Raw genomic sequence first — 27,623 nt, forward strand, 5'->3', positions numbered from 1 at the left:
ATGAATTAACCCTTTCGCGCCGACTGTCACAAATACGTGACAGCATAAATCCGTATCAATCAGGGTAAAAAGATAAAACTGGTAACCAAAGTAGTTCTTTAACAGTTTATTTGTAGGCGGAGTTATAATTTTTTGATTTATTTAATGCACNAACATTTGAGTTTATACGTATTTGTCAGTGGCCGCCAACTAAAGACGCATTAATTAAAGAAAGCAACAACAAAATAGAACTTTATAATGCTTTTGGAGCATGAACATTTCTCTATCTGACCTTTAATTTACTGTTAAAATTATTAAAAGTACTGATGGAAAAAAGTTATTAGAATTCTAATTCCTTAAAATATTATACACTATCTTAGCTACCACTGGAAAATAGTATATTCTGAAACTACGGAAAACTCTAGAATTCCAGCAGTACATATACCAGCAGTACATATTAACGTCAGGGATACATATGAATTAAGCGTCATCTGTGACTGGCAATCTTAATGTTTTCTTAAGCGAATTTCCCATTAATCTTTCTTCCATGGGTATGGCTTTTTAGCACATAACTTATTTTATATTATTTCAATTAATACACATTATCAATATTAATTGAGCATTAATGTCAATGATAATATGCAGATTTTCTACGGTTAATCAAAGATCTTTTCTCCTTATTTTCGCTTCTTAATTCCAATTAATACATAATACCAACATTAATTAAGCATCATTGTCGTCAATGATAGTAAGACGACTTCTTACGGTTCTTCTAGACAAATAAATACCTTTACTCCATTTCTTTTTGTTTCTAGTACATAGATTATTTCTTTTATTTCAATATGCATATATTACCTTAATCAATTAAACATCATTGGCGTAATTAAGCCTCATTGGCGTCGAGTTTTTATGCTTATCCTAAACGAATTAGTACCATTTTCCTATTAATTTTCGCTTTTGAAAACATAAATATTTCTACATTACATTAGACTAAATGTATACCGTAATTTTCGAGCGTAATTGTTTTTCTTATGTGTGTTTACAAATTAGTGAATTTTCGATTATTAGATTAAAAGTCGAGACCTGAATGTATACTTAATCGAAATCGATTAAAAATTTCAATTATTTTAAAATAACAATGCGTGTTATACATTATTAAACCGATTGCATACCGTAAATTTCCGGTGATAAATCGCCATATAAAGCTAATTTTCAATTTAGTTAATTTTTCGGGCTATAAGTCGGCTTATTTTACGGGCAATAAGTCGACCGTTTATGTTCATTTTTAAATTGGTGAATTTTTCGCTTGATGGGTATACAAGTCGAGTCCTTAAATCCCACTAATTGAAAAACAATTATGAATTTCGTTATTTTTTTATAACAAAAATGTGTCATATCATTATTAAATTTAGGGAACAGCATATTTTTTGAGTTGTAAGTCGACTTACTCTGTTCATTTTCAAATTGGAAAAGTTTTCGCTTATTGGCTGTGTAAGTCGTGTATTGAACTCACACTTGTTGAAAAACAATTATAAATTTTGCAGTTTTTTGTAAATGAAAATGCTTTTTATGCATTATTAAGCAAATTGAATATCGTATTTTTCGGGATATAAGCCGACTTGCTATGTTCATATTGAAATAGGTGAATGTTTTGTTGAAAATGAATTTCTGAAATGAAGGTGAATTTTTTTTCAAATAAAAATGGGCCTTATACTTTATTAAATTTAGTGCATACCGCATTTTTCGGGGTGTAAGTCAACTTGCTATGTTCATTTTTAAAATGATGAATTTTTCGCTCTCTCATTCATAAGCCGAATCCCGAACTTACACTTGCTGAACACTAATTATAAAATTCAGTGTTCAAATACTATAATTTTGTTTTGTAATAGTTAGGAGACTCTGCCCTTTGCTAGACATTCGTCAAAATAATAATAACAATGAAATAAACGATGACTTGGATTTAAGAAATAATTGACTATATGTAACGTAACATTTTATTTTATTTTTTATAACCACCGTTGAGCAGCTGACCCAATTCAATAAATGTTCAACTCCGTTGCCTTGTAATTTCGAACTACGCCGAGGAGACAAGGGAACTTCAGGATAAAGCATTGGGGCAGACTGCAACTAACCCGCACTTGCGTTACAGGGAGAGGGAAACCACACAAATCTTCCACGGTTAACCCTCTGCTAAAGGGGCTAATTATACAGAATAATAAAATTTAAACTTAAGAGTGCAGAACGTATAACACAATAGGAAAAAATAAATGCAAAGTAATGTCAATGGCATACCTGCCAACTCCCCCGGATTTTGTGCGAGATGTTATTTTCATTTAAAGTGGTAGTAAATATATACTATTTTTCCTTTTATAAATTTAATTTTTAAATGATTTTGATCACCACTATTCTTACAAAAATTAAGCTTATATACTAATATGCGTTACTAACATGGTTGTCAACTAAATTTTTTTCAAACACAACGTATTTGTTTGATTAAAATTGAAGTTTTAATTCCATTTTAATACAACTGGGAAAAATTGTAATGGAAGGGATTAAAAGTTGGCAGGTTTGCCAACTGCTACATTTTTCTCAAAATACTTTGTAGATTGGTAACAATGAAAAAGAAAAACTTTGAGAATTTTCTGCAATTTGGCCAATTTTTGGTAAGTCTCACCCACCGCAGGAAAGCGTAGCGTTTCATACAATCTTTTGAGTTATTTTCATGTAGTAGCTAAGAAAATAACTCTGAATAAAATTTCGCAACCTGAAAATAATACATTAAACCATATGCTTAGCTACCACTAGTATAAATTTTCCCAACCAGCGAGGAAAGTTTTCAAACCTGAAGATCTTACCGAATTAAGCATTGGATACAGAGTACCTAAGCCGCAGGGCTATTTTCTCTAAATTGATTAGTAAAATGAAGGGAGAAGGGGGTAAGAAATTTTTAAGTAAACGTGAAATGGATTAATCTTGTAATTTATACATATATGAGGGAGATCTGTAAATGTATTACGATAATCTTACATAATTACAACAGTTTGAATTTGAAACGGTTTTTATCTTTCTTCAATTTTTTTAAAATTTTCAAAAATTTCTATTTAAATTCTGAGATTTATAAATGTCATAATCTAATATTCACTTTTTTTTGTTACTCTCGATGTCAGCTCGTGCTTGATCTGACAAAATAATAATCAGAGATAAATAAAAAAATTCTAGAGAGATATAAATAATATCCAAAGTCTGCCAACAACTACGATTTTTTGCAAAATATTTTATGGAGTGGTAGACAATTTAGAACTAATGGGTACATAATTTTTAGTAATTCTGGGATGCCAACTGCTTCGCTTTCTGCAGAAGAATTAATAAATCGGCAGCCAATTAAATAATAAAACTTATAGAATAGGAATAATTACGCCCACTCCTTAAAAGTGTCCCAGCGTGGTAATCGCTATAAAGTTTCGTTTACTACGGTATTGCGAGTTTTGGATACATAGTGGTGAAAAAAATAATTAAATATGAAACAAAAAATAACTTAAATTTATTTACCCTTGGAAAATATTTTTTACAAAGCGAAGCAAGTAGGCGACTCTGCTAATGTCGTTAACATTTTAAGAGAATGTCATGAGTTCAGGAGAACAAAACAGCTTTTTATATAAGCTTTCGAATAATTTTCGAATTTTCGAATATATAGCTTTTTATATAAGATTTCGAATAAGAGCTATTTCGAATAATTCGAAATAGCTCTGATTTTAAGTAACTTTCGAAAAAATTAGAATTACGGAAATACTTGTTTCATTCATGGAAATGAAATATCTCTTTTGTAATAGTAGTTCAAAAAATAATCTTTTTGAAGTAGTGGTTTGAGAAAATAACTTTAAATCAAATTGATGAAAGAATAAAACATTGAAGGATAAACTTAACTCCCACTAGAAGAAACTTTTCCAAAATTCGTAAAAAGTAGATAGGGCTGATTGTTTAGAATCACAGTCATTTTGATGCAAAAGAAAAAAAAGAGTTAGAAAAATCAGTAAAGAGAGCTCTGATTTTAAGTATCTTTCGACAAAAATCAGAATTGCGGAAATACTTGTTACATTAATGGGAAAGAAATATCTCGCTTGTAGTAGTAGTTTAAAAAATAATCTTTTTGAAGTAGTGGTTTAAGAAATGACTTTAAATCAAATTAATGTAAGAATAAAACATTGAAGGATAACCTTAACTCCCACTAGAAGAAACTTCTCCAAAACGCTTAAAAAGTAGATAGTTCGGAACGTTTAGATTCAAAGTCACTTTAGTGCAAAAAAAAAGTTAGACAAATCAGTAAAGAGAGCTCTGATTTTAAGTATCTTTCGACAAAAATTAGAATTGCGGAAATACTTGTTACATTGATGGGAAAGAAATATCTCGTTTGTAGTAGTAGTTTAAAAAATAATCTTTTTGAAGTAGTGGTTTAAGAAATGACTTTTAATCAAATTAATTAAAGAATAAAACATTGAAGGATAAACTTAACTCCCACTAGAAGAAACTTTTCCAAAACTCGTAAAAAGTAGATAGTTCGGAACGTTTAGATTCAAAGTCATTTTAGCGCAAACAAAAAGTTAGAGAAATCAGTAAAGAGAACTCTGATTTTAAATAACTTCGAAAAAATTAGAATTTCGGAAATACTTGTTACATTCATCGGAAAAAATATCTCTTTTGTACCAGTAGTTTAAAAAATAATCTTTTTGAAATAGTGGTTTAAGAAACGACTTTAAATCAAATTAATGAAAGAATAATACATTGAAGGATAAAACTTGTCCAAAACGCGTAAAAAGTAGATAGGGCGTAATGTTTCAATGTGAATTCAAAGTCATTTTAGTGCAAAAAAAAAGTCAGAAAAATCAGTAAAGACAGCTCTGATTTTAAATAACTTCGAAAAAATTAGAATTTCGGAAATACTTGTTACATTCATCGGAAAAAATATCTCTTGTACCAGTAGTTTAAAAAATAATCTTTTTGAAGTAGTGGTTTAAGAAACGACTTTAAATCAAATTAATGAAAGAAGGATTGAAGGATAAAACTTGTCCAAAACGCGTAAAAAGTAGATAGGGCGTAATGTTTCAATGTGGATTCAAAGTTATTTTAGTGCATCAAAAAAGTCAGAAAAATCAGTAAAGAGAGCTCCGGTTTTAACCCCTTGGGGACGGGTGATTCAGAAAAGCATTCGTACAAAATCAGAATCAAATTGTAATTAAATAAAAAACGGTAAATTAAATGTAGTCGCTTCTAATTTGACAGACTTACTTTGCTTTTACTTTAATTATTGTTAGTTTAATCATATATATAATCAATGTTAATTCAAGGTATAACTAAATAGTTTTATTTTGCACAAAGTAATGGTGAATTAAATAAATCAATTAATTATAACTCCGCCCTCAAATAAACTGCTAAAGAAATACTTTGATTACCAGTTTGATATTTTTACCCTGATTGATATGGTTTTATGCTGTCACGTATTTGTGACAGTCGGCGCGAAAGGGTTAAGTAACTTTCGAAAAAATTAAAATTTCGGAAATACTTGCTACATTCATGGAAAAGAATATCTTTTTTGTTGTAGTAGTTTAAAAAATATTCTTTTTGAAGTGGTTGTTTAAGAAATGACTTTAATTCAAAGTTATGAAAGAATAAATCAATAAATCTTAACTCCCACTAGAAGAATATTTTCTCAAATGCGTAAAAAGTAGGCAGGGCGATATCACGGTCATTTTAATGCAAAAGAAAAAAAGTTAGAAAAATTAGTAAAGAGAGCTCTGATTTTAAATAACTTTCGAAAAAAATAGAATTTCGGAAATACTTGTTACATTCATGAAGAAAAAAAAAATTCTGTTTCAGCACGCCAAATGTTTTTCTCTATATTTTCATTTCTGTGAGCTGCAGAGTGCCCAGTAAAGATTTTTTTTACCACAAGTTTAAAAATTACTAGTTCTCGTATAAGTTGAAGTTATCGAATGTTAAATTTTTTCATAGCTCTTATAGTACACTTTTCTTTTCTCCTCCAGAATTTAAAGTTATTTTGAATCGTTTGAATTGGAAAAAAAAGCTTTCCAAGTGGTTTAAAAAATTATTTGTTGGATAAACTATGTGTTTATAGATTTGAGTGGTCGCTGATTCAGATTTTCTAAATTCAACGTGGTTGCTCCATCATGGATGAGGGAAAAAATGATATTGTCGATATCTTAGAAATTTTTATCGTAGTGAATAAATTTACGAGAATCTAATTATTTTTGGAATTCTTGAATGTTAATATAATATCAATTTGAAAATGATTAAACTCAGATGAAAGAATTGTTATTGTTAACGATAATAGATTTCAACTGACGAAAATGGGTAACAAAAATAGATAGACATGTTAGAATAGTGAAGATAAACGGTACGGTTAAATATTGGAATTTAAAATTAATTTCACAAAAAATGGAGAGGACAACTGCGAAAGTAAAAAATATATCTACTTATAGTGTATCACATACTAAGAAATCAAGCAATGTACTTTCAAGTTTCTTTTTTATTTATCTTTTTGTTTTTCATTTTTTTAAACAAACAGCACGAGTCACTGTGATTATGCCTTTATTTTTATGGTTTAAAATTATTTTTCAGAAATTGATTTTGCTACATTACGAATTCTGTCACGTACTATCGTAAATGAATGCAAACAAATCTGCAAAAAATTTAACTTTTCAAATTTTATTTTCAAAACTATTGTTTTCTATTAACTTCATGATTCATCAAATCAACCCAGATCACTCGATTCTTGAATTTTTATAAAGTTTAATACTGACATAATTGAAATAAATTCAGTTAAACGCACAAAAATATATCCTAAATTTCAAAATATTTGTTTTTATTTTTTTTTGGTAACCAAAATATGATTTATATATGCGCTAAAAATTATGAATGTCCTATGAAGGAGAAATCGGAGTTCAAAGATCACAAACTAATCGTCGATTGCTGAAAAGTCTTTACTCTTTCCTACCCTTTGCACTTTATTCTGCACGCTTTCGTATTTTCGAATTTCTAAGTCTTGAAATTTTGGGAATCGAAACAAACTAAACACAGACTTCAACTGCTGTTTTTTTTATCGAACGGTTGCGAATCAAAATCTGAAACATACTTAATCTCGCTTAATTTTGTCACAATTTAAAAAGGCTCACTAAGAAATAATTTCAGGTGATAATGAGGATCGAGAATTTTCAATTCTCGATTATATTCCAGTGTGGAAAACTTTAGCAGCATGAAATACAATGCCGCTCTTATTATCTCGAGTGAGCAGAGTTGGCTAACTTTTACGCATTTGGCGTAAAATTTTATTTTTATATTTAAAGTGGTAGTAAATATATACTATTTTTTCTTTTATAAACTAAATTTTTAAATGATTTTCATCACCACTATTCTTAAAACGTTATTATCACCACTATTCTATATGCGTTGCTATCAGGTTACGCAGCTTAAGCTTTTTCAAATACAATGTACTTTTTTGCTTAAAATTGAAATTTTTAATCCATTTTAATACCACTGGGAAAAATCATAATAGAAGGCATTAAAAGTTGGCAGGTATTTGTTTGGCGCGCTGAAATTAACTCGAGCGCACAAGTTAACCCGTTTTGTCCCGAATTTATATAATTGAAATGATAAGTGGTTTTATGGAAAAAGTGGTATAATATATTTTCAAAATTAATTGTTTTTTCTGCTGTTAGGGCATGCGAAAAGTCTTTGATAAATCAAAAAGTACTTGCTCCTTATAATTCGAGATCTAATCAGAAATAACTAAATCATTGTGGCATCTGAAATTCTTTAAATTCACCCAGATAAGCGAAAATTCTGAAAAATGTTTCTCACCACAATGAATGTTTTTGAAAAAAGGAACTGTTCTAAATATATGACGCTGGGCGTTAACCGGTTAAGGGGATAAGGAAATTAAAATAATGGAAATAATAATAGACGGCTTACTCGAGGAATTAGTTATTAATCAATTGTTAGAAAAAAACGGTAGAGAATTTCAAATTAAAGTTTGCAGATTTTCGGATAATTTTGCCTGTCTTCTTTTTAAAGGCTCAACACGACTTAACTGTAACAAAATGGCGTATCACAAGAGCCTATGATTTATTTAGTAGTTGGGAGAAATAAGTCCATAGATCGAATTTACTAAGGCAAGAATCATACATTAAATTACAACCCCCTGAAAATAATTATCCGTTACTCCAAGTAAATTGATATCTCTGCATTTTGAGCCATGTTCAATGTCTCAAACACGCTTCTTTAACCTATGTCCATTTTCTTAAACACGCGTTTTATGCTAAATATATAAAGTTTCCCGACTTACATCAAATTAATTGATTACTACTTACAGAAGAACTTACTTGGTAGTTTTGAACGAAAACTTACCTGTCTGAAAGACAAGCTTTTTGGCGTTATTTTTCATAGCTTAGGTAGGATGAAGAAAATGTTTTTCTCTCTTTTTTTTTGCGACAGAAAAAAAATGGAATTTCTACGGGGTGTTCATAAATTACCCAAGGAACACATAAAAAAGCAGCTTAATCTACAGAACCATGAGGAAAAACAATTTTTTTATCTGATTGCATGAATATATTAATTTATATTTCCATTGATATTCACTTTTTATCGCATTTCAACTTGCTTTATGATCTTATGAGCCACACTAAATATTAATGAAACATCATACGCTTTCGAAAAAATCCATAACTTTCGATGTGCACCTGAGAAAAATTGACAAAATATTTTCAATAAAAGTAGCCAGCGTGATAAATACATCAATAAAATCGACAACAGCGATAGATTTTATTGCGGTTTTGGTGATAAAAGTGACACCTGCAACTCGTTAAATGTGTTTTTCTGATGACAGGTCGCAATCTCAATGATAATCAATGCAGATTTAACTGAAACGGAATAATATTTCTCATGAAATCGTCATAAATATTCAAATGGAAAACAGAGAAAGAAGCGCAGCATTTCATTTCGAATTAATTATCAATTTTATTAATTAAGCACACTTTTCGTTCATTTTCGTGAGTTCATAAGAGTTTAAGTTGCATTAGTTAACTTAAATTAACAATTGCTTCTATTTGGAGTCAAGAATCATTAATGATTCTCTAGTTTTTAAAAATAATTAATCCTTAAATTTTTTTTATTAATTTAATGATCGGTTCGAAATCTCAATAATAATCACAGCAGATTTTATTGAAACGGAATTATGGTTCCTATAAAATTTCATAAATATTCAAAAAGAAGATAGGCAAAAAAGAAGCATTTCGTTTCTAATTAATTACAAACTTTCTCTATCAAATAAACAATTCGTTTATTTTGTGAATTCCTAAGTGCTTAAGTTGCATCAGCTTTTTTGATTACCAATTGCTTCCATTTGCAGTCAATTATAATCCTTAATGACTGCCTGATTTTTTCGAATTACGCCAATAACAGATCTTTACAATTTTTTTACGATCTTATTGACGCTTTTTTATTTCAAAAATTAATCTTTTGATTTTAAATTAATTATTCATTAGGAACTCATATTTTTCAAGCTACCCAAAATTTGTTAACATAAGACTTCGTTAGTTTTATCAAACGCATAATTCAATATCAAACGAATTACATCAAGACAAAAATCAATCATAACATTCTGTATTCAACTGTAATTAATAAAACTTCAAAAAATACATACTCTCTGAAAATATTGTTTTAAATAATTCCATTTTGTTCGTTTAAAATTGTAGAGAATTTTATTTTCGATGTTTTTATAAATTAAGATTAAAAATTAGTAAATTTTTTTATTTATTATTGTTTTACTATTTATTTTCCTATAAGGGATTTTTCGTTTAATAGAGTAAACAGATTTAAGTGGTAAACGATTTTTTATGTTGCATTTTTATTATTTCATATATATTAAAAATTATACCGAATTTCAAATGAGTCGTATTTTTCGTCCAAATTTTGAATTTTGCCATGTAAAATTAAATTTTTTAAAATGATATAAAAAAAATTGCATACCTTATAATACAAAATGTTATAAACTGTTAGTAAATAAAATAATTAAGAATAATGATTATTTTCTAAAACTAATTTTTTAAACAAAATCTCTCCTTGATAAGCGAATTTTATAATTTTGTGCTAAAATTTTTCAATTCGCTTAAAATTTTCTCAAGATATGGCGACGTACGCAGAAAATTATTAATAACTTTAAGGGGTTCAAACTTTGGGCTTAAACTCACTGGCTGCGATCAGTAAGTGGGAAACGACTTCTTCGATCAGACTGCGTAGAGACCGAGGGTGAGCGGTATCGGTCCTCGTTAAACTGTTCTACCGTTAAGTGCTCGACTTAGCACACAGGTTGTCTGGCTACCAAAGCAGGATAGCCGTCTCCTCTGCAGAGGATCAAAATTACGAATGTATGTCTTTGGATCATCCTCAGGGATGTTTCCCAGACCGTCAGCAATAGCCCATTGTGCAGCTCTAGTGTGACGTAAATAAAGTACATATCTACCTAGAACGTGCAGATCAGATCATTAGATCAAAAGTCCTTCAAGTTGGTCTGTTTATTTTTTTTCGCTCTGTTTCACCTAAATAGACATCTAAATTGAATATATTTACGCATATTCATATTAATTGAACATATTAATTGAAGAATATTTACGCCCACTGTTTAACCCTTTGACGGTCAGGGAAATGAACAGTTTTCGTTTCATTAATTCGCACAGTATTACGTGCAAACAGTAGTCGAAAGTGGCATCTGTTTTCCACCTCCGTTCATCCGAAAATGTCACCCTTCTCTGGCGATGCCAACTGCTCCGTCTTCTGGAATTGTTATAATAAAGTGGTAGCAAATTATGTAGTAAATTTCGTTGGAGAAGGACAGTTATACGCCTACTTTTTAATAGAGTAACCAGTAGATTGTTGTTTTAACGGTGAATTTTATATGTTACTTATAGTTTTTGATATTTATTGGTGAAAAAATTACTTAAAAGGAGAAATGCTAAACTGAAAGTAACTTGACTTTCGCCATCACTAGGAAATACTATTTTACAAAGTGGAGTAAGTTGGCATCTCTGGATGCGGTAGATAGCTCACCTCACGTGTTTTAAAAATTTCTTAAAGTATTCGTAGTACATATAAATAACAGTTTTTACGTACTTTTCGTTTTTAACATAGTCAATGCAGAATAATAATGGTGAACGAGCACAGCCCGTCAGCAGGCATTGGGGAAAAATTTTACTACGCGAGTAGTGCTCGTTACTAACCATTACGGTCAAAATCTTGCTCCCGAGCGGAACTTGTTTGCGCGGATTATGAGGCACGATTCGATTGCGAGCTGAACTCGTTCATAACCGTCAAAGGGTTAAAAGTGTCACCACTACTTCTTCTTTATTCGACTTAACTGGGCACTTGGTTCAAGCATCAGCCCCTATCGCTTCCATCTTGATTTTATCTGTTGTAGTAAAAACTTTTTGTGTTCAGCGGACTGTGTGGTGGCTGAATGACACCACTAGATAAAATTGTATTCGTACGATATTTAGAATTTCTGATACGTAGTGGTGGAAAAATTAATTATAATGAAAAATAATAAACTAAAGAACTTATATTTCGTTACCAGTAGAAAATGGGATTTTACGAAACGGTGCAAGTCGGCATCTCTGCATCTGTTTGCTGTGGCTTGTAATTCTTACCAAAATGCTCAGTTAATGGTTAAAATTCCCACTTCGAGCTATTTGTTAAATTTCATCGGTAATAGACTTATTTTCAGATATCAGGTTCCAAATTGTTCGAGAACTGCTTTGGATTTAGCAATGTAATAAATATTTAAAAGTAAATCCGAGTTTAAAAAAAAATGCGTGCTATTAGTGAGCTCAACTGTGTATCTAGGCTCTATGTCTAATGTTATTGCCTAATGACAACGAAAAATATTACAAACTTCCAATAAGGGGGGAGGATTTAAAAAATATTTTATCTACTATAGTGTCTAAAAATACACATAAGCACCTAGAGTGAAAAAATTTATTTCAAAATTTATTATGAAAATTTATAATTAATAAATATAATTGTTTTGATAAAAAGAGCGTAAAATTTTGTAAAATCCATACAGTTTTAAAAAAATGGGTTTTCTATTTTAAAAGTAAATGTAATTTTTGCCACATTTTTCAAAAAAGTCCCGCAGAAATCCATATTAAAAATAAAAATTAATTAAATAAAAAAATTAAAAATTTTGCTGCAGAAAACGAAAAATTATTTATGATTAGTACATTTTAATTACTTGACGTGTTTAAACATGAAAATAAATGAGATTACAACTCTGACTATTTTATAGCTGCTGTTGTTTACGCTTCCTGGTTAAGACTCTTTGCACTGTTAGTGTTGAATGTTAAATTGCCCTGTTAATCTTTAGAACTGTTAAATTGATTTCACAATTATTATCACTAATTATGTTTTCTATGCAATCGCATACTAATATTGAAGAATATTTATGGAATTTTCATTCATTTGTGTAACTTATTTTGTGTAGGAGCTTACAAGATCCTAATAAATCAACGTTGTTCAATATAGACAACTACATCAAAAGTTTTCTTATAAATTACTCTATAGATTGCTAATGATAAGAAGGATTTCTGTTTATAAATAATTCTAATTTGCTAATACTTTCGAACTTGAAATGATTTTAATGCATGAAAATTGGTTTTGAATTTTCTTTTTCTTTAATGTCAATATTTGATATGCAATGGTAGCGAAAAAATATTTATAATAATAATAATTTTTAAAAAAATGTTTTTTTCACAATTTAAGAAACGTGTAATTAATTAGGGTTAATTAAGGTGTAATTAAAGGAGTAAAGGTGTAATTGTAAGGAAAATTTTATGAGAAAATTAAACGGGAAAAATGTGGAATGCTAAATAAATTTGAGTAAGCAAAAGCAGCAAGGAATTACTACATATTCATGAACAGGTGAAAATTTCTAACCTACGTTCTAGAAAAACAGGTGGAACATTTAGTATCACGAACTTAACTGCGTCTTGTTCAACTGCGCAATAAAAAAACAGGTGGAATCCTTTTTGTCGTGACTTGCCTTTTCGACAAGTCACGAAAAAAGCAGTATAAAAAGACAGCCAACAGCCTAGCAAAATCACTCGATTGAGAACAGCTGAAGATTGACTAATAATCAATATGTTGCCTACTCGATTTTCTCTTCTATTTCTTGTTCTTTGCCTTTGGAGTGTATCACCTCTGAAGGCTGCAAGTCCATGGGACAACACACAGCTGGCGGAAGGTTTCATTGGAGCCTTCAACGCAGCCATGGCCCAATCTGGAACTCTATCTTCATCTCAGATGGATGACATTTCTTCAATTAGCGACACTATAATTCTCTCAATTGAAAGAAATCCTACTAATTCAAGATCGAAATTGCAAGCTTTAAATATGGCCTTTGCTTCGTCTGTATCAGAAATAGCTTTTTCGGAAAACATTGGTGTTCCCAATGGCGTTAAGATCCAGGCAATCATAGACGCATTAAGAGGAGCCTTCTTGCAAACTACTGGAGCAGTTGACCAGACCTTTTTGAACGAAATTGGAAGTCTCGTAAGAATGTTTTCTCAAGTTTCTGCAGAAAATGAAGTGTCCTCCAGCGCAGGAGCAGCAGCATCTGCGAGTGCAGGAGCAGCAGGATATGGTCAAGGAGCAGGTCAAGGAGCAGGACAAGGTTATGGTGCAGGATCTGGATCAGGGGCTGGAGCCGGAGGCTACAGTCAAGGAACAGGTCAAGGTTACGGTACTGATTCTGGATCAGCTGGAGCATATTCAGTTGGAACTGCATCAGCCAGTGGAGCAGCATCATCCCAAATTTCACAGACCCAAAATGTAGTTACGACTACTCAAACAGAAAATGTAATTTCCAGAGCAGGTAGTGCAGGCAGTGCTGCAGCCTCTGCAGGAGGTTATGGACAAGCAGCAGGTCAAGGATATGGCGCTGGAGTAGGATCTGGAGCAGGAGCAGCAGCAGGTTATGGACAAGGAGCAGGTCAAGGATATGGTGCTGGTGCCGGATCAGGCGCCGGTGCGGGAGCTGCAGCCGGAGCAGGAGCAGCTGGAGGCTATGGACAAGGAGCAGGTCAAGGATATGGTGCTGGTGCAGGATCTGGAGCCGGTGCAGGAGCAGGATCTGCAGGAGGTTACGGACAAGGATCAGGTCAAGGATATGGAGCAGGTTCAGGATATGGCGCTGGTGCAGGAGCTGCTGGAGGATCTGGAGCAGGAGGCGGTGCTGGTTATGGACAAGGAGCTGGTCAAGGATATGGTGCGGGAGCAGGATCTGGAGCAGGTGCAGGAGCCGCAGCTGCTGCAGGTGCAGGAGCAGCAGGAGGTTATGGACAAGGATCAGGTCAAGGATATGGTGCTGGCGCAGGGTCTGGAGCCGGAGCAGGAGCTGGAGCAGGTGCAGGTGGAGGTGCTGGTTACGGACAAGGAGCTGGCCAAGGATATGGTGCTGTTGCCGGATCAGGCGCCGGTGCAGGAGCTGCAGCAGGAGCAGCTGGAGGCTATGGGCAAGGAGCAGGTCAAGGATATGGTGCTGGTGCAGGATCAGGAGCAGGATCTGCAGGAGGTTACGGACAAGGAGCTGGTCAGGGATATGGAGCAGGCTCAGGATCTGGCGCTGGTGCAGGAGCTGCTGGAGGATCTGGAGCAGGTGCAGGAGGCGGTGCTGGTTATGGACAAGGAGCTGGTCAAGGATATGGTGCTGGTGCCGGATCTGGGGCAGGAGCAGGAGCTGGAGCAGGAGGAGGTGCTGGTTATGGACAAGGAGCTGGCCAAGGATATGGTGCTGGTGCCGGATCAGGGGCTGGTGCAGGAGCAGCAGCTGCAGCAATTGCAGGAGGAGCTGGAGGCTATGGTCAAGGAGCTGGTCAAGGATATGGAGCTGGAGCAGGATCTGGTGCTGGAGCTGCAGCAGGATCTGGAGCTGGTGCAGGAGCTGGAGCAGGAGCAGGAAGTGGTGCTGGCTATGGACAAGGAGCAGGTCAAGGATATGGTGCAGGTGCTGGATCTGGAGCAGGAGCAGGATCTGGAGCTGGTGCTGGCTATGGACAAGGAGCTGGTCAAGGATATGGTGCTGGCGCTGGATCTGGAGCTGGTGCAGGAGCAGCAGCAGGAGCAGGTGCAGGAAGTGGAGCTGGATATGGACAAGGAGCAGGTCAAGGATATGGTGCTGGTTCCGGATCTGGGGCCAGTGCAGGAGCCGCAGCTGGAGCAGGTGCAGGAGCAGGAAGTGGTGCTGGGTATGGACAAGGATCAGGTCAAGGATATGGTGCAGGTGCTGGATCTGGAGCCGGAGCTGGATCTGGAGCTGGTGCAGGATCTGGAGCAGGTGCTGGTCAAGGATATGGTGCTGGTCAAGGATATGGTGCTGGTACAGGATCCGGTGCTGGTGCGGGAGCAGCAGCTGCAGGAGGAGCAGGTGCAGGAGCTGGAGCAGGTGCAGGAAGAGGTGCTGGTTATGGACAAGGAGCAGGTCAAGGATATGGTGCAGGTGCTGGATCGGGAGCCGGAGCAGGATCTGGAGCAGGTGCTGGTTATGGACAAGGAGCTGGTCAAGGATATGGTGCTGGCGCAGGATCTGGAGCTGGTGCAGGAGCAGCAGCTGGAGCAGGTGCAGGAGCAGGAAGTGGTGCTGGCTATGGACAAGGAGCAGGTCAAGGATATGGTGCAGGTGCTGGATCTGGTGCCGGAGCAGGATCTGGAGCTGGTGCTGGCTATGGACAAGGAGCTGGACAAGGTTACGGTACTGGTTCTGGATCAGCTGGAGCATATTCAGTTGGAACTGCATCAGCCAGTGGAGCATCATCATCCCAAATTTCACAGATCCAAAATGTAGTTACGACTACTCAAACAGAAAATGTAATTTCTAGAGCAGGTAGTGCAGGCAGTGCTGCAGCCTCTGCAGGAGCAGGAGGTTATGGACAAGCAGCAGGTCAAGGATATGGAGCTGGAGCAGGATCTGGAGCTGGAGCAGCAGGTTATGGACAAGGAGCAGTTCAAGGATATGGTGCTGGTGGCGGATCAGGCGCCGGTGCAGGAGCTGCAGCCGGAGCAGGAGCAGCTGGAGGCTATGGACAAGGAGCAGGTCAAGGATATGGTGCTGGTTCAGGATCTGGAGTCGGTGCAGGAGCAGGATCTGCAGGAGGTTACGGACAAGGAGCAGGTCAAGGATATGGAGCAGGTTCAGGATCTGGCGCTGGTGCAGGAGCTGCCGGTGGATCTGGAGCGGGAGCAGGAGCAATATCTGGAGCAGGAGGCGGTGCTGGTTATGGACAAGGAGCTGGTCAAGGATATGGTGCTGGAGCAGGATCTGGAGCAGGTGCAGGAGCAGCAGGAGGTTATGGACAAGGATCAGGTCAAGGATATGGTGCTGGCGCAGGGTCTGGAGCCGGAGCTGGAGCAGGAGCAGGATCTGCTGGAGGTTACGGACAAGGAGCAGGTCAAGGATATGGAGCAGGTTCAGGATCTGGCGCTGGTGCAGGAGCCGCAGCTGCAGCAGGAGCAGCAGGAGGTTATGGACAAGGATCAGGTCAAGGATATGGCGCTGGAGCAGGATCTGGAGCTGGTGCTGGAGCAACTTCTGCAGCAGGCGCCGGAGCAGGAGCAGCTGGTGGTTATGGACAAGGAGCAGGTCAAGGATATGGTGCTGGAGCAGGATCTGGAGCCGGAGCTGGAGCTGGTGCAGGAGCAGGTGCAGGAAGAGGAGCTGGTTATGGACAAGGAGCTGGTCAAGGATATGGTTCTGGAGCAGGATCTGGAGCCGGTGCAGGAGCAGGAAGTGGTGCTGGCTATGGACAAGGAGCTGGTCGAGGATCTGGTGCTGGTGCAGGATCTGGAGCCGGTGCAGGAGCAGGATCTGCAGGAGGTTACGGACAAGGAGCAGGTCAAGGATATGGAGCAGGTTCAGGATCTGGTGCTGGTGCAGGAGCTGCTGGAGGATCTGGAGCAGGTGCGGGAGGTGGAGCTGGATATGGACAAGGAGCAGGTCAAGGATATGGTGCAGGCGCTGGATCAGGTGCCGGAGCAGGATCTGGAGCTGGTGCTGGTTATGGACAAGGAGCTGGTCAAGGATATGGAGCTGGTGCTGGATCTGGAGCTGGTGCAGGAGCAGCAGCAGGAGCAGGTGCAGGAAGTGGAGCTGGCTATGGACAAGGAGCTGGTCAAGGATATGGAGCTGGAGCAGGATCTGGTGCTGGAGCTGCAGCAGGATCTGGAGCAGGTGCAGGAAGTGGAGCTGGCTATGGACAAGGAGCTGGTCAAGGATATGGTGCTGGCGCTGGATCTGGAGCTGGTGCAGGAGCAGCTGCGGGAGCAGGTGCAGGAAGTGGAGCTGGCTATGGACAAGGAGCTGGTCAAGGATATGGAGCTGGAGCAGGATCCGGTGCTGGTGCTGGAGCAGGTGCAGGAAGAGGTGCTGGTCAAGGTTATGGTGCTGGTGCAGGATCTGGAGCTGGTGCAGGAGCAGCAGCAGGTGCAGGAGCAGGAAGTGGTGCTGGCTATGGACAAGGAGCTGGTCAAGGATATGGATCTGGAGCAGGATCTGGTGCTGGAGCGGCAGCAGGATCTGGAGCTGGTGCAGGAGCTGGAGCTGGTGCAGGAAGAGGTGCTGGCTATGGACAAGGAGCTGGTCAAGGATATGTTGCTGGTGCAGGATCTGGTGCAGGAGCAGCAGCAGGTGCAGGAGCAGGAAGTGGTGCTGGCTATGGACAAGGAGCTGGTCAAGGATATGGATCTGGAGCAGGATCTGGTGCTGGAGCGGCAGCAGGATCTGGAGCTGGTGCAGGAGCTGGAGCTGGTGCAGGAAGAGGTGCTGGCTATGGACAAGGAGCTGGTCAAGGATATGGAGCTGGAACAGGATCTGGTGCTGGTGCAGGAGCAGCAGCTGGATCTGGTGCAGGGGCCGGAAGTGGTGCTGGCTATGGACAAGGAGCAGGTCAAGGATATGGTGCAGGTGCTGGATCTGGAGCCGGAGCAGGATCTGGAGCTGGTGCTGGCTATGGACAAGGAGCTGGTCAAGGATATGGTGCTGGCGCTGGATCTGGAGCTGGTGCAGGAGCAGCAGCGGGAGCAGGTGCAGGAAGAGGAGCTGGCTCTGGACAGGGAGCTGGTCAAGGATATGGAGCTGGAGCAGGATCTGGTGCTGGTGCTGGAGCAGGATCTGGAGCAGGTGCAGGAAGAGGTGCTGGTCAAGGTTATGGTGCTGGTGCAGGATCTGGAGCTGGTGCAGGAGCAGCAGCTGGAGCTGGTGCAGGAGCAGGAAGTGGTGCTGGCTATGGACAAGGAGCTGGTCAAGGTTATGGAGCTGGAGCAGGATCTGGTGCTGGAGCTGCTGCAGGATCTGGAGCTGGTGCAGGAGCTGGAGCAGGAGCAGGAAGAGGTGCTGGCTATGGTCAAGGAGCTGGTCAAGGATATGGAGCTGGAGCAGGATCTGGTGCTGGTGCAGGAGCAGCAGCAGCAGCTGGAGCAGGTGCAGGGGCCGGAAGTGGTGCTGGCTATGGACAAGGAGCAGGTCAAGGATATGGTGCAGGTGCTGGATCAGGAGCCGGAGCAGGAAGAGGTGCTGGTTATGGACAAGGAGCAGGTCAAGGATATGGTGCTGGTGCAGGTTCTGGAGCCGGTGCAGGAGCAGCTTCCGCAGCAGGTGCCGGAGCTGGAGCAGCGGGTGGTTTTGGACGAGGAGCAGGTCAAGGATATGGTGCTGGTGCAGGATCTGGAGCCGGTGCAGGAGCAGCTTCCGCAGCAGGTGCCGGAGCAGGAGCAGCAGGTGGTTATGGACAAGGAGCAGGTCAAGGATATGGTACTGGTGCAGGATCTGGAGCCGGTGCTGGAGCAGCTGCTGCAGCAGGAGCAGCAGGAGGTTATGGACAAGGAGCAGGTCAAGGATATGGATCTGGTGCAGGATCTGGAGCCGGTGCAGGAGCAGCTGCCGCTGCAGGTGCAGGAGCAGCTAGAGGTTATGGACAAGGAGCAGGTCAAGGATATGGTGCTGGTGCAGGATCTGGAGCCGGTGCAGGAGCAGCTTCCGCTGCAGGTTCTGGAGCAGGAGCAGCGGGTGGTTACGGACAAGGAGCAGGTCAAGGATATGGTGCAGGTTCTGGAGCCGGTGCAGGAGCAGCTTCCGGAGCAGGAGCAGCGGGCGGTTATGGACAAGGAGCAGGTCAAGGATATGGTGCTGGTGCAGGATCTGGTGCCGGTGCTGGAGCAGCTGCTGCAGCAGGAGGTTATGGACAAGGAGCAGGTCAAGGATATGGTGCTGGTGCGGGATCAGGAGCCGGTGCAGGAGCAGCAACTGGAGCAGGATCTGCTGGAGGCTATGGACAAGGAGCAGGTCAAGGATATGGTTCTGGTGCCGGAGCTGCAGCAGGTAATTTTTCTAATTAAAATTGGACGATTAATTCAAGAAGTATCTAAATTTATATTTTTTTACTGTATTATTTGTAATATTACTTTTAAATATGACATTTTATAAATTTTAAGTTTTGATATTTTTATATAGTATTAGGATATTACAAGGATTTTTTTCTTTCTATACACAAAGAAATTAAAAATTTTTGATCTTTATATTTTTTTGAATCTGCATTTGTATTAATGCTATTTTTAAATATACCATTTTAAATATTCTAAGATATGAGATCCTTATGAATACTCGCATCTCAATTTTTTGTTCCTCTTTTTACTCTATGAATTAAATATATTATTCTCAAATATCAATGTTTCGTAGACTAACTTTTCTTCTTTTCATGTTAAACTCACATAGCTGACTGCGCAAAAGAAATGTCTAAATAAAATAAGAATACGCATTTCTTAATTTTTTCTTTGTTTACACAAATTTGTTTTGCCATTTAGTCTTGCATTCAAATTTATTTTGATAGGAGTATTTATAATTAATAGTTTTTTTCATTCGAAACCGTGAATCGAGCTAACGTTTGGGATATTTTTTTATCCAGTTTCATAAATTAAAATGAATTAAAACATGCATAAGAAGTCAAACTGTTACTATCAGTCCTCAGCTATCGAATGTATTTGTTGGCCGGTTTTACTGATCACTTACTCTTTCGATTATATTTTCCTCTTTTGTGTATACTATTCCATTTAGAAGAAGTATTTAAGAAATAGAATCGCATTCAAATTGTTTAGAAAAAAGCAGCAAAACATTTAAGAAATGAAGTTGCAATCTTGTTGTTAAAATATGAGAAGTGAAGCATTTAAGAAATCGAGTCGCAGTCGAGTCGTTAAGTTCAAACATGAAACTAAGTTCAAACATTAAACAGAGTTTTCAAACTAAGACAAGATTTGTAAGGAAACATGTAGAAATAATTCTTTTCAGTTAAAAGGAAAATTAGTCTATTTTTCCCTTTTTTCAGAAAATTGTGAATTATATTCTCTATTAAGTCCAATTTTTAAATCGGTTGTAAGTAATAAAGGTAATAAATTATGGAATTTTTTGTATTTAGAATAAAGTTAAAAATCCATTTCTTTTAATCAAAAACCTTTGAGCGTTGTTATTTAATACATAATTTAAAATTTTTGAAATGAATAGGAATCTCACAGATTTAAAAAATTGAAAAGGAAATCAATGTTTTGAATTTGATGAATCCTTACTCATGTATCTTTCTCATGGATGTTGAATCCAGATGCCTTTATTATCCTGATGCAAACATTGATACATACGCAGATATATTATCCTCATTGGCCATGTATTCAACTTACCGCAAGAGGAACAATTAAATAAAAATAGCCTGTCATGAAATAATAGTGGCAATTATTAAAGCTGCGGATAATCTATCTTGTCTTCTGTGTGCAGCACCTGTATCGTTGTAGTTCACTGATTTTGAATTTGTAGAATGTTCCAGTGTTCCAGATGTATGCAAACGATAAACCTCGGTAGCTGTATGTATATCAGCTGCTGCGCTGGAAACCGAAATGATTGTATACTGATATGTCATTTTTCTGAGTATCCTTCGGGTTTAAGTAAAAGCTGATATCATTTTCATTCTTTTATATCTTTGTTAACTGCCTCATTGGAAGGCGAACGTTAACATCAAAAGAGAAGGAAAACTATCTGCAAGTTAACACTAGGTTTACGGACATTTCTTATATACCTATCTCTACAAGCACACGTCAATTTGACGCATGAACCAATACATCACTAGGCTTACGGACGTTTCTTATATACCTATCTCTACGAACACGCGTCAATTTGACGTATGAAAGAATACATATAATTTTGATTCTTAATTTAATAAATTTATTTTAGTAGATTTTTATCCACCACTATTTCTAAATAGTTCGTAAGCTGATATAATTCACCACTTTAAATTATCAAAATTTACTTAGTTGCTATTTACCATTTTTTTAAAATTATTTTGGCATGTCCGGAGAGGTTGGCATCTTTTCACTTAGAAACCAATATAATTGTATACTATAAAAAAAATAAAGATATGAGATTTATATTTATGAAATATTCTTGTATTTTATGTTTCAATACTCGAACTAAGCAACTGACACTTTCAAAATCTGACACTCTGACATCAATTGACATTTTGCGTTTATTCTTTCTATTATTGATTATAGGCAGCAGTTGTTAATTGCTTTTTTCATTTGAGAAAACGATATCAGATCGAAGTATTGTCGGTACATTCCTATTTATTATTGATGTGATAATTGCTTGTTTACTCAAAATTTTGTCTAAATTATGATCGTGTCAAATTGACGCATATCCGTAGAGATGGGAATGCCACATAGAGAATTTCAATATTTCAACGCTTTTGAAGAAAATAGCCTTCAATAGCCTTACTTCGATGAATGGGTAAAAGTCATTACAAGAGGTGAAATAAAAATTCCAGCAGGTTTTATAATTTTCCTTACAAAACTTGAAATGCGTCAAAATGACGCGTCCCATAAACCTAGTGTTAAGTATTACCTAAAAATATTGGTGGTTTCTACAAAAATACAAATAAATGGATAAACTTAAATTTATTTATTTTAGAGTTTATAAATGCATAAACATAACTAATAAAAGATCTTTTAGGTGCTGGAGCAGGTGCAGCAGCAGGTGGTTATGGTCAAACTGTACAAACCAGTTACATTTCTGGAGGAGGTGCTGCTTCCAGTTCAGCCGCCTCGGCTGCTGCAGGAGGCTATAGCCAAGGTGTGCAAACTGGATATGGAAGTGCCGCAGGAGCTAGTGCAGCATCTAGTGCTTCCGCTGTATCACGAATTAACTCTGGAGCATCTCAATCTAGAATCAGTTCAGCTGCTTCCAGTTTGGCTTCAGGTGGGGTATTGAATGTTGGTGCCTTGCAATCAGTTGTATCTAACTTGGTCGGACAAGTCAGCGCTTCTTCTGCCGGAGCATCTCAAGCTGATATAGTTATACAAGCTCTTCTGGAACTGGTGGCCACCCTTATACACATATTGAGTTCCTCCAATATTGGTCAAATCGACTTCAGTTCTATTGGTAATTCCGCTGCGGCTGTAAGTCAATCTTTCGGAGCTGTTCTCGGTTAATTTTCTTTTTAAAATATAACTTCTATCTCGAAGATGTTTGTTTTCACAAATGATAAGAAATAAAAGCATATTTTGAAAGACAAATGGATTCTATTTTATTTTATTTTGTTTTTCTTGGGAGTTGTAATGTCTTAGAATACTAAGTTGTTTCTAATGCTCAGTCAAAACAGTAATTGCCAACTGTTGATTTTATACTCTATTAAAAATATAATTTTGAATACGTTATGTTTTATAAAATATAAATGTAATTTTGCCTTTGATTTTGTATCAAGACCATAAAGTAAACAGGAGGATAAACTTAACGCAACCTTGTTGGAAGTCGCATAAGAAGTATAACTTCTAAAGAAATGGAATAAAGATATTTATTTGTCTCGAAGAACCGTTAGAAGTCGTCTTACTATCATTGACGACAGTGATGCTTAATTAATGTTGGTAATATGCATTCATTGAAATAATATAAAATAAGCCGTGTGCTAAAAGGCAAAGTTCATGGAAGAAAGATTAATGAGAAATTCGTTTTAAGGACAGATGGAGAAATGGCCATTCTCCAAAATCCTTATGAAGTTCTAATAAATTTTATTTAAAAATTCGGCTTTAGTTTGGCTGCCACTCACAAATATGTAATGTTGAAGAGTTATGTAATAAGTACCAAATAATCTTAATATAGGTATAAAATATCATATTGATATATTAAGTGATTTCTAAACTTCACCAATCAGTTTTAATACCTATAATTTAGAATTAAGTGTTTTTCGACCCCTCGAAAGGGATATGTACCCGAGAAAATCACTTAAGAGTGGTAAATTTTAACTATCATGAATCGGTCGTGAGCAATAGCATGATGCCAGGAGATGCTAAAAACATTTTATCTTTATTCTAATGGGATGAACCACAAGAAAACAACATTTACTTACCTTCAATAATGTAAGATCACCGAAGATTACAACATATAACATTAAATTTAAAAATATTAAAATTATTTTCGCTATATTAATTGAAAAACTTAGTGAAAGAACCAGGTAAGCTATGTCTAGCTTATAGCTCTAATCGATAAAAAAAATAGTTAATTGCAAGTATTTAAATATTGCATTATTTTATTTCCGCTATGTCAGATAAATTCAATGAGCAACATGATGTGGTAATACGCGAAGACTACGTCACCAAATTTATACTTTTAAAGCTGTCTGATACCACGTATTTTTTTTATTTATATTTTTTTTTAAAACATTTTTCTAAAAAACTATTTATTTAAAATATTTATGTATTTAAAGGCAAAATTAACGGGAATGTTGTATTTATTGTTTAGGTGAAACGTAAAAAATCGCCACATTATTATTAAAGCTAACGATGCTTAATTAATTTAAATAACATATGCAAATTGAAATAAAAGAAATAAGCTTTGTTCTAGAAAGCAAAAGCAATACAGTTAATCTATTTATTTGACTAGAAGAACAGTAAGAAATCGTCATATTATCAATGACGATAATGATGCTTAATTAGTGTTTGTAATTTGTTAATTGACATAACAAACATTTCAAATTGACATACTTCAATATTATTGAAAAAATATTGGAGAAAAGATACTTATTGATTTTAAATTGATATATTATTACTGACACTAATGCTTCATTAATATTAATAATGTGTATTAATTGAAATAAAATAATATAAGCAATGCGCTAAAGAGCAAAGTTAATAAAAAAATTTGCTTAGGTGAACCGTTGAAAATCACCATTCACAGATGACGCTTAATTCATGTGTATCCCTGACGGTAATATGTACTACTGGTATTATACTAATTGGTGCAGTTTTGATAAGTATTCTACAATGGGTTTTCCGTGGTTTCAGAAAATATTTTTCCTGTTTTAGCAAATATAGTTTATTATTATTTTAATGAAAGAGAACAAAAGAACTTTGTTTTTTCCACTTCTAAATATTTTAATAGTAACTTAACGGTTAGATAGAGAAATGGCCATTCTTCAAAATCCCTATCAAGTTCTAATATGAATTCAATTTTTTTTTTTAAATTTCGGCTTTAGTTGACTGTCACTGACAAATATATTTTTTACAAAACTTAAATGTCGAAGAGTTATGTAATAAGTACCAAATATGCCAATATAAATATAAAATATTATAATGTTATATGTCGTGATGATTTAAACAGAACCAATACTAAGCCGTTTAAATACTGATACTTTCGAACGACCCCNAAAATCGCCACATTATTATTGATGCCAATAATGCTTAATTAATTTAAATAATATACATATATGCATATTGAAATAAAAGAAATAAGCTTTGTACTAGAAAGCAAAAGTAATGGAGTTAATCTATTTATTTGTCTAAAAGCGTAAGAAATCGTCATATTATCAATGACGACAATGATGCTTAATTAATGTTGGTTATTTGTTAATTAACGTAAGAAACTGCTCAAAATTATAACAAAAATATTGGAGAAAAGATACTTATTGATTTTAAATTGATATATTATTACTGACACTAATGCTTCATTAATATTGATAATGTGTATTAATTGAAATAAAATAATATAAGCAATGCGCTAAAAAGCAAAGTTAATAAAAAATTTTGCTTAGGTGAGCCGTTGAAAATCACCATTCACAGATGATGCTTAACTTATATGTATCCCTGACGGTAATATGTACTACTGGTATTATACTAATTGGTGCAGTTTTGATAAGTATCCTACAATGGGTTTTCCGTGGTTTCAGAAAATATTTTTCCTGTTTTAACAAATATAGTTTATTATTATTTAAATGAAAGAGAACAAAAGAACTTTGTTCTTCCACTTCTAAATATTTTAATAGTAACTTAACGGTTATATAGAGAAATGGCCATTCTTCAAAATTCCTATCAAGTTCTAATATGAATTCAATTTTTTTTTTAAATTTCGGCTATAGTTGGCTGTCACTGACAAATATATTTTTTACAAAACTTAAATGTCGAAGGGTTATGTAATAAGTACCAAATATGCCAATATAAATATAAAATATTATAATGTTATATGTCGTGATGATTTAAACAGAACCAATACTAAGCCGTTTAAATACTGATACTTTCGAACGGCCCCTTGAAAACGATATATACCGGAGAAAATTATTTGATAATGGTATATTTTAAGTATTATGGTTTAGCTGCGAGTAATAGCATCATGCCATTATTATAATTATTGATAGAATAGCGTAATTCTACGTTACATTTTAAAATAAAGTTATTTAAATCGGTTTCTGATCTTATTAACCGTTTTACAATTATTATTTTTTGATGCAAATTACATTAATATGCTCTTGTTTATTTGAATCCTCAATTTTTTTTTACTACGTAAGCAAGTGGGGAGTTGTTATTTTTAGTTCTATCTGAAGGGCAAACAAAATAATTTTTGGATCGCCAGACTAATTGTTGGGTGGAATCCCTCTACAAAATTCGTAAGATTTTTTTCGTGTGCCACGCTTTAAATTCTCATGTTATCTATTAAGACTTTCAATATTTCAGAAGTTAGAAAAATTGCAATTTTTTTAATTGTGATTGTCATACTAATGCTAACAGTTAGGGGAATGACAGACATATATTAAAGTTGCTATGAAATGTCAAACTTTAATCTTCATAATGAGACAGTAAAAAAGGATTTCTGCACTTAACAATAAAAAGATTTATTTTATTTTAAATTAATACAGAATAATTCATTGAAAAAAAAGAAGAATTTAAGTTCTCACTTCCCTCCGTATGAGCTTCTAACATTTTAATATTTTTATTTTTCAGGTCTTTCATGTATGTCAAGCTGGAGAAAGGCAAAATTCTTTCCTATGTCCTGTTGGCGCGATAATCAACCAGGAAACATTTGTTTGCGAATGGTGATTCAACGTTAATTGCGGTGATACAGCTTCTCACTATGACCGTAACTCAAATCTTCATCGAGGTTCAGGTATTGGCATAGATGGGTCAAACATTATGCGACTTCCAACCCAAAGTAACAATAAAGGATCTGACCAGTCACCCCCAGTTGGCATCCCAGCGTGGGATCAAGGCAATAAGGGATCCTAAGGAATGAAAGGACAGATAAATCAAAACAGGCCTCATAATTCGTGGTCTAGCTCTGGAGGGCATCAGAATAACAATAAGGGAACAAGCAGACATATATAAGAACTAGAACACATAAAGGAACTAGAAGATACATTTATATATAACAAAATAAATAAATACAAGAAAACACGAAGAAAGTTAAGAAGAAAAAAGTTTCATTTATATATTTATATATATATATTACTGAGTAAAAAATTTTCAAACTAAATACAATTTATAATTATTGCTAATAAGCTTTACTATTTTAATGAGAGCTTACATTCTTCTAACTTTATATTTTAATACAAACGGATATTCAGCAATAATTTAGAAACATGAAAGTAATTATAACATTAAATAAAATTTTAATTTTAGTCGGATCATTATTATTATTAATTAAACGGATTATTACTAATATCAACTTATTAATTCATTCGCGTCATTTAATTTCTTGCGAACATTTCCACAATATAAGTTTTTTTTGGAGATTTATCAACTTCTCCATATTTAAGATGGTAGTTTTTCTTAATTGTTGAAAATTGTAGTAAAAATTTTATTTTAACATTTTATTCAAACTGGTTTGAATCACTTTTTTTTATTCAAACTGATAAAATACTTCACAGCATTCGAAATTTTTTTCAATTACAAAAGCAATCTTCATAACTAATCTTCATAACTTTGCAACAGATGGCGGTTAAGTCTACCCTTAACCAGCGCCCTCGATGCTAATTCAGAAAATGGTGTAAAAATATACATGAAGATAAACCACAATTTTGCAAAGAAAAAGCGTTTGTGATCTAATTATTTTAACATTTAAAAACTGACACAAACGATGCAAAATCTGGCTTAATAAAATTTTGCAAAAATTGGGAATTATTCATTGATTTTGAATGCTTCCCTCTAGGTGGGAAAATTGCCGAATTGGCGATTTTAACTGCATTTAATAATTTTTAATACAGATAAGTTAATTGCTGCATTCTAATATCCCAATA

General features: G+C 35.7%; 1 protein-coding gene across 1 annotated transcript; it reads left to right on the plus strand.

The window, feature by feature from the left end:
* Positions 1-13,129: 13,129 nt before the first annotated feature.
* Positions 13,130-22,638, plus strand: LOC107456757 (fibroin heavy chain). Its single transcript, XM_071176975.1, has 6 exons — positions 13,130-14,293; positions 14,390-16,129; positions 16,208-16,446; positions 16,591-16,825; positions 16,856-19,408; positions 22,076-22,638. Exons 1-6 carry the CDS (start codon positions 13,180-13,182, stop codon positions 22,552-22,554), a joined length of 6,360 nt encoding a protein of 2,119 aa, XP_071033076.1. The 5' UTR covers positions 13,130-13,179; the 3' UTR covers positions 22,555-22,638.
* The last annotated feature ends 4,985 nt before the right edge of the window (positions 22,639-27,623 follow it).

Source organism: Parasteatoda tepidariorum, unplaced genomic scaffold (assembly GCF_043381705.1).
Source record: "Parasteatoda tepidariorum isolate YZ-2023 unplaced genomic scaffold, CAS_Ptep_4.0 HiC_scaffold_698, whole genome shotgun sequence".
NCBI lineage: Eukaryota > Metazoa > Arthropoda > Arachnida > Araneae > Theridiidae > Parasteatoda > Parasteatoda tepidariorum.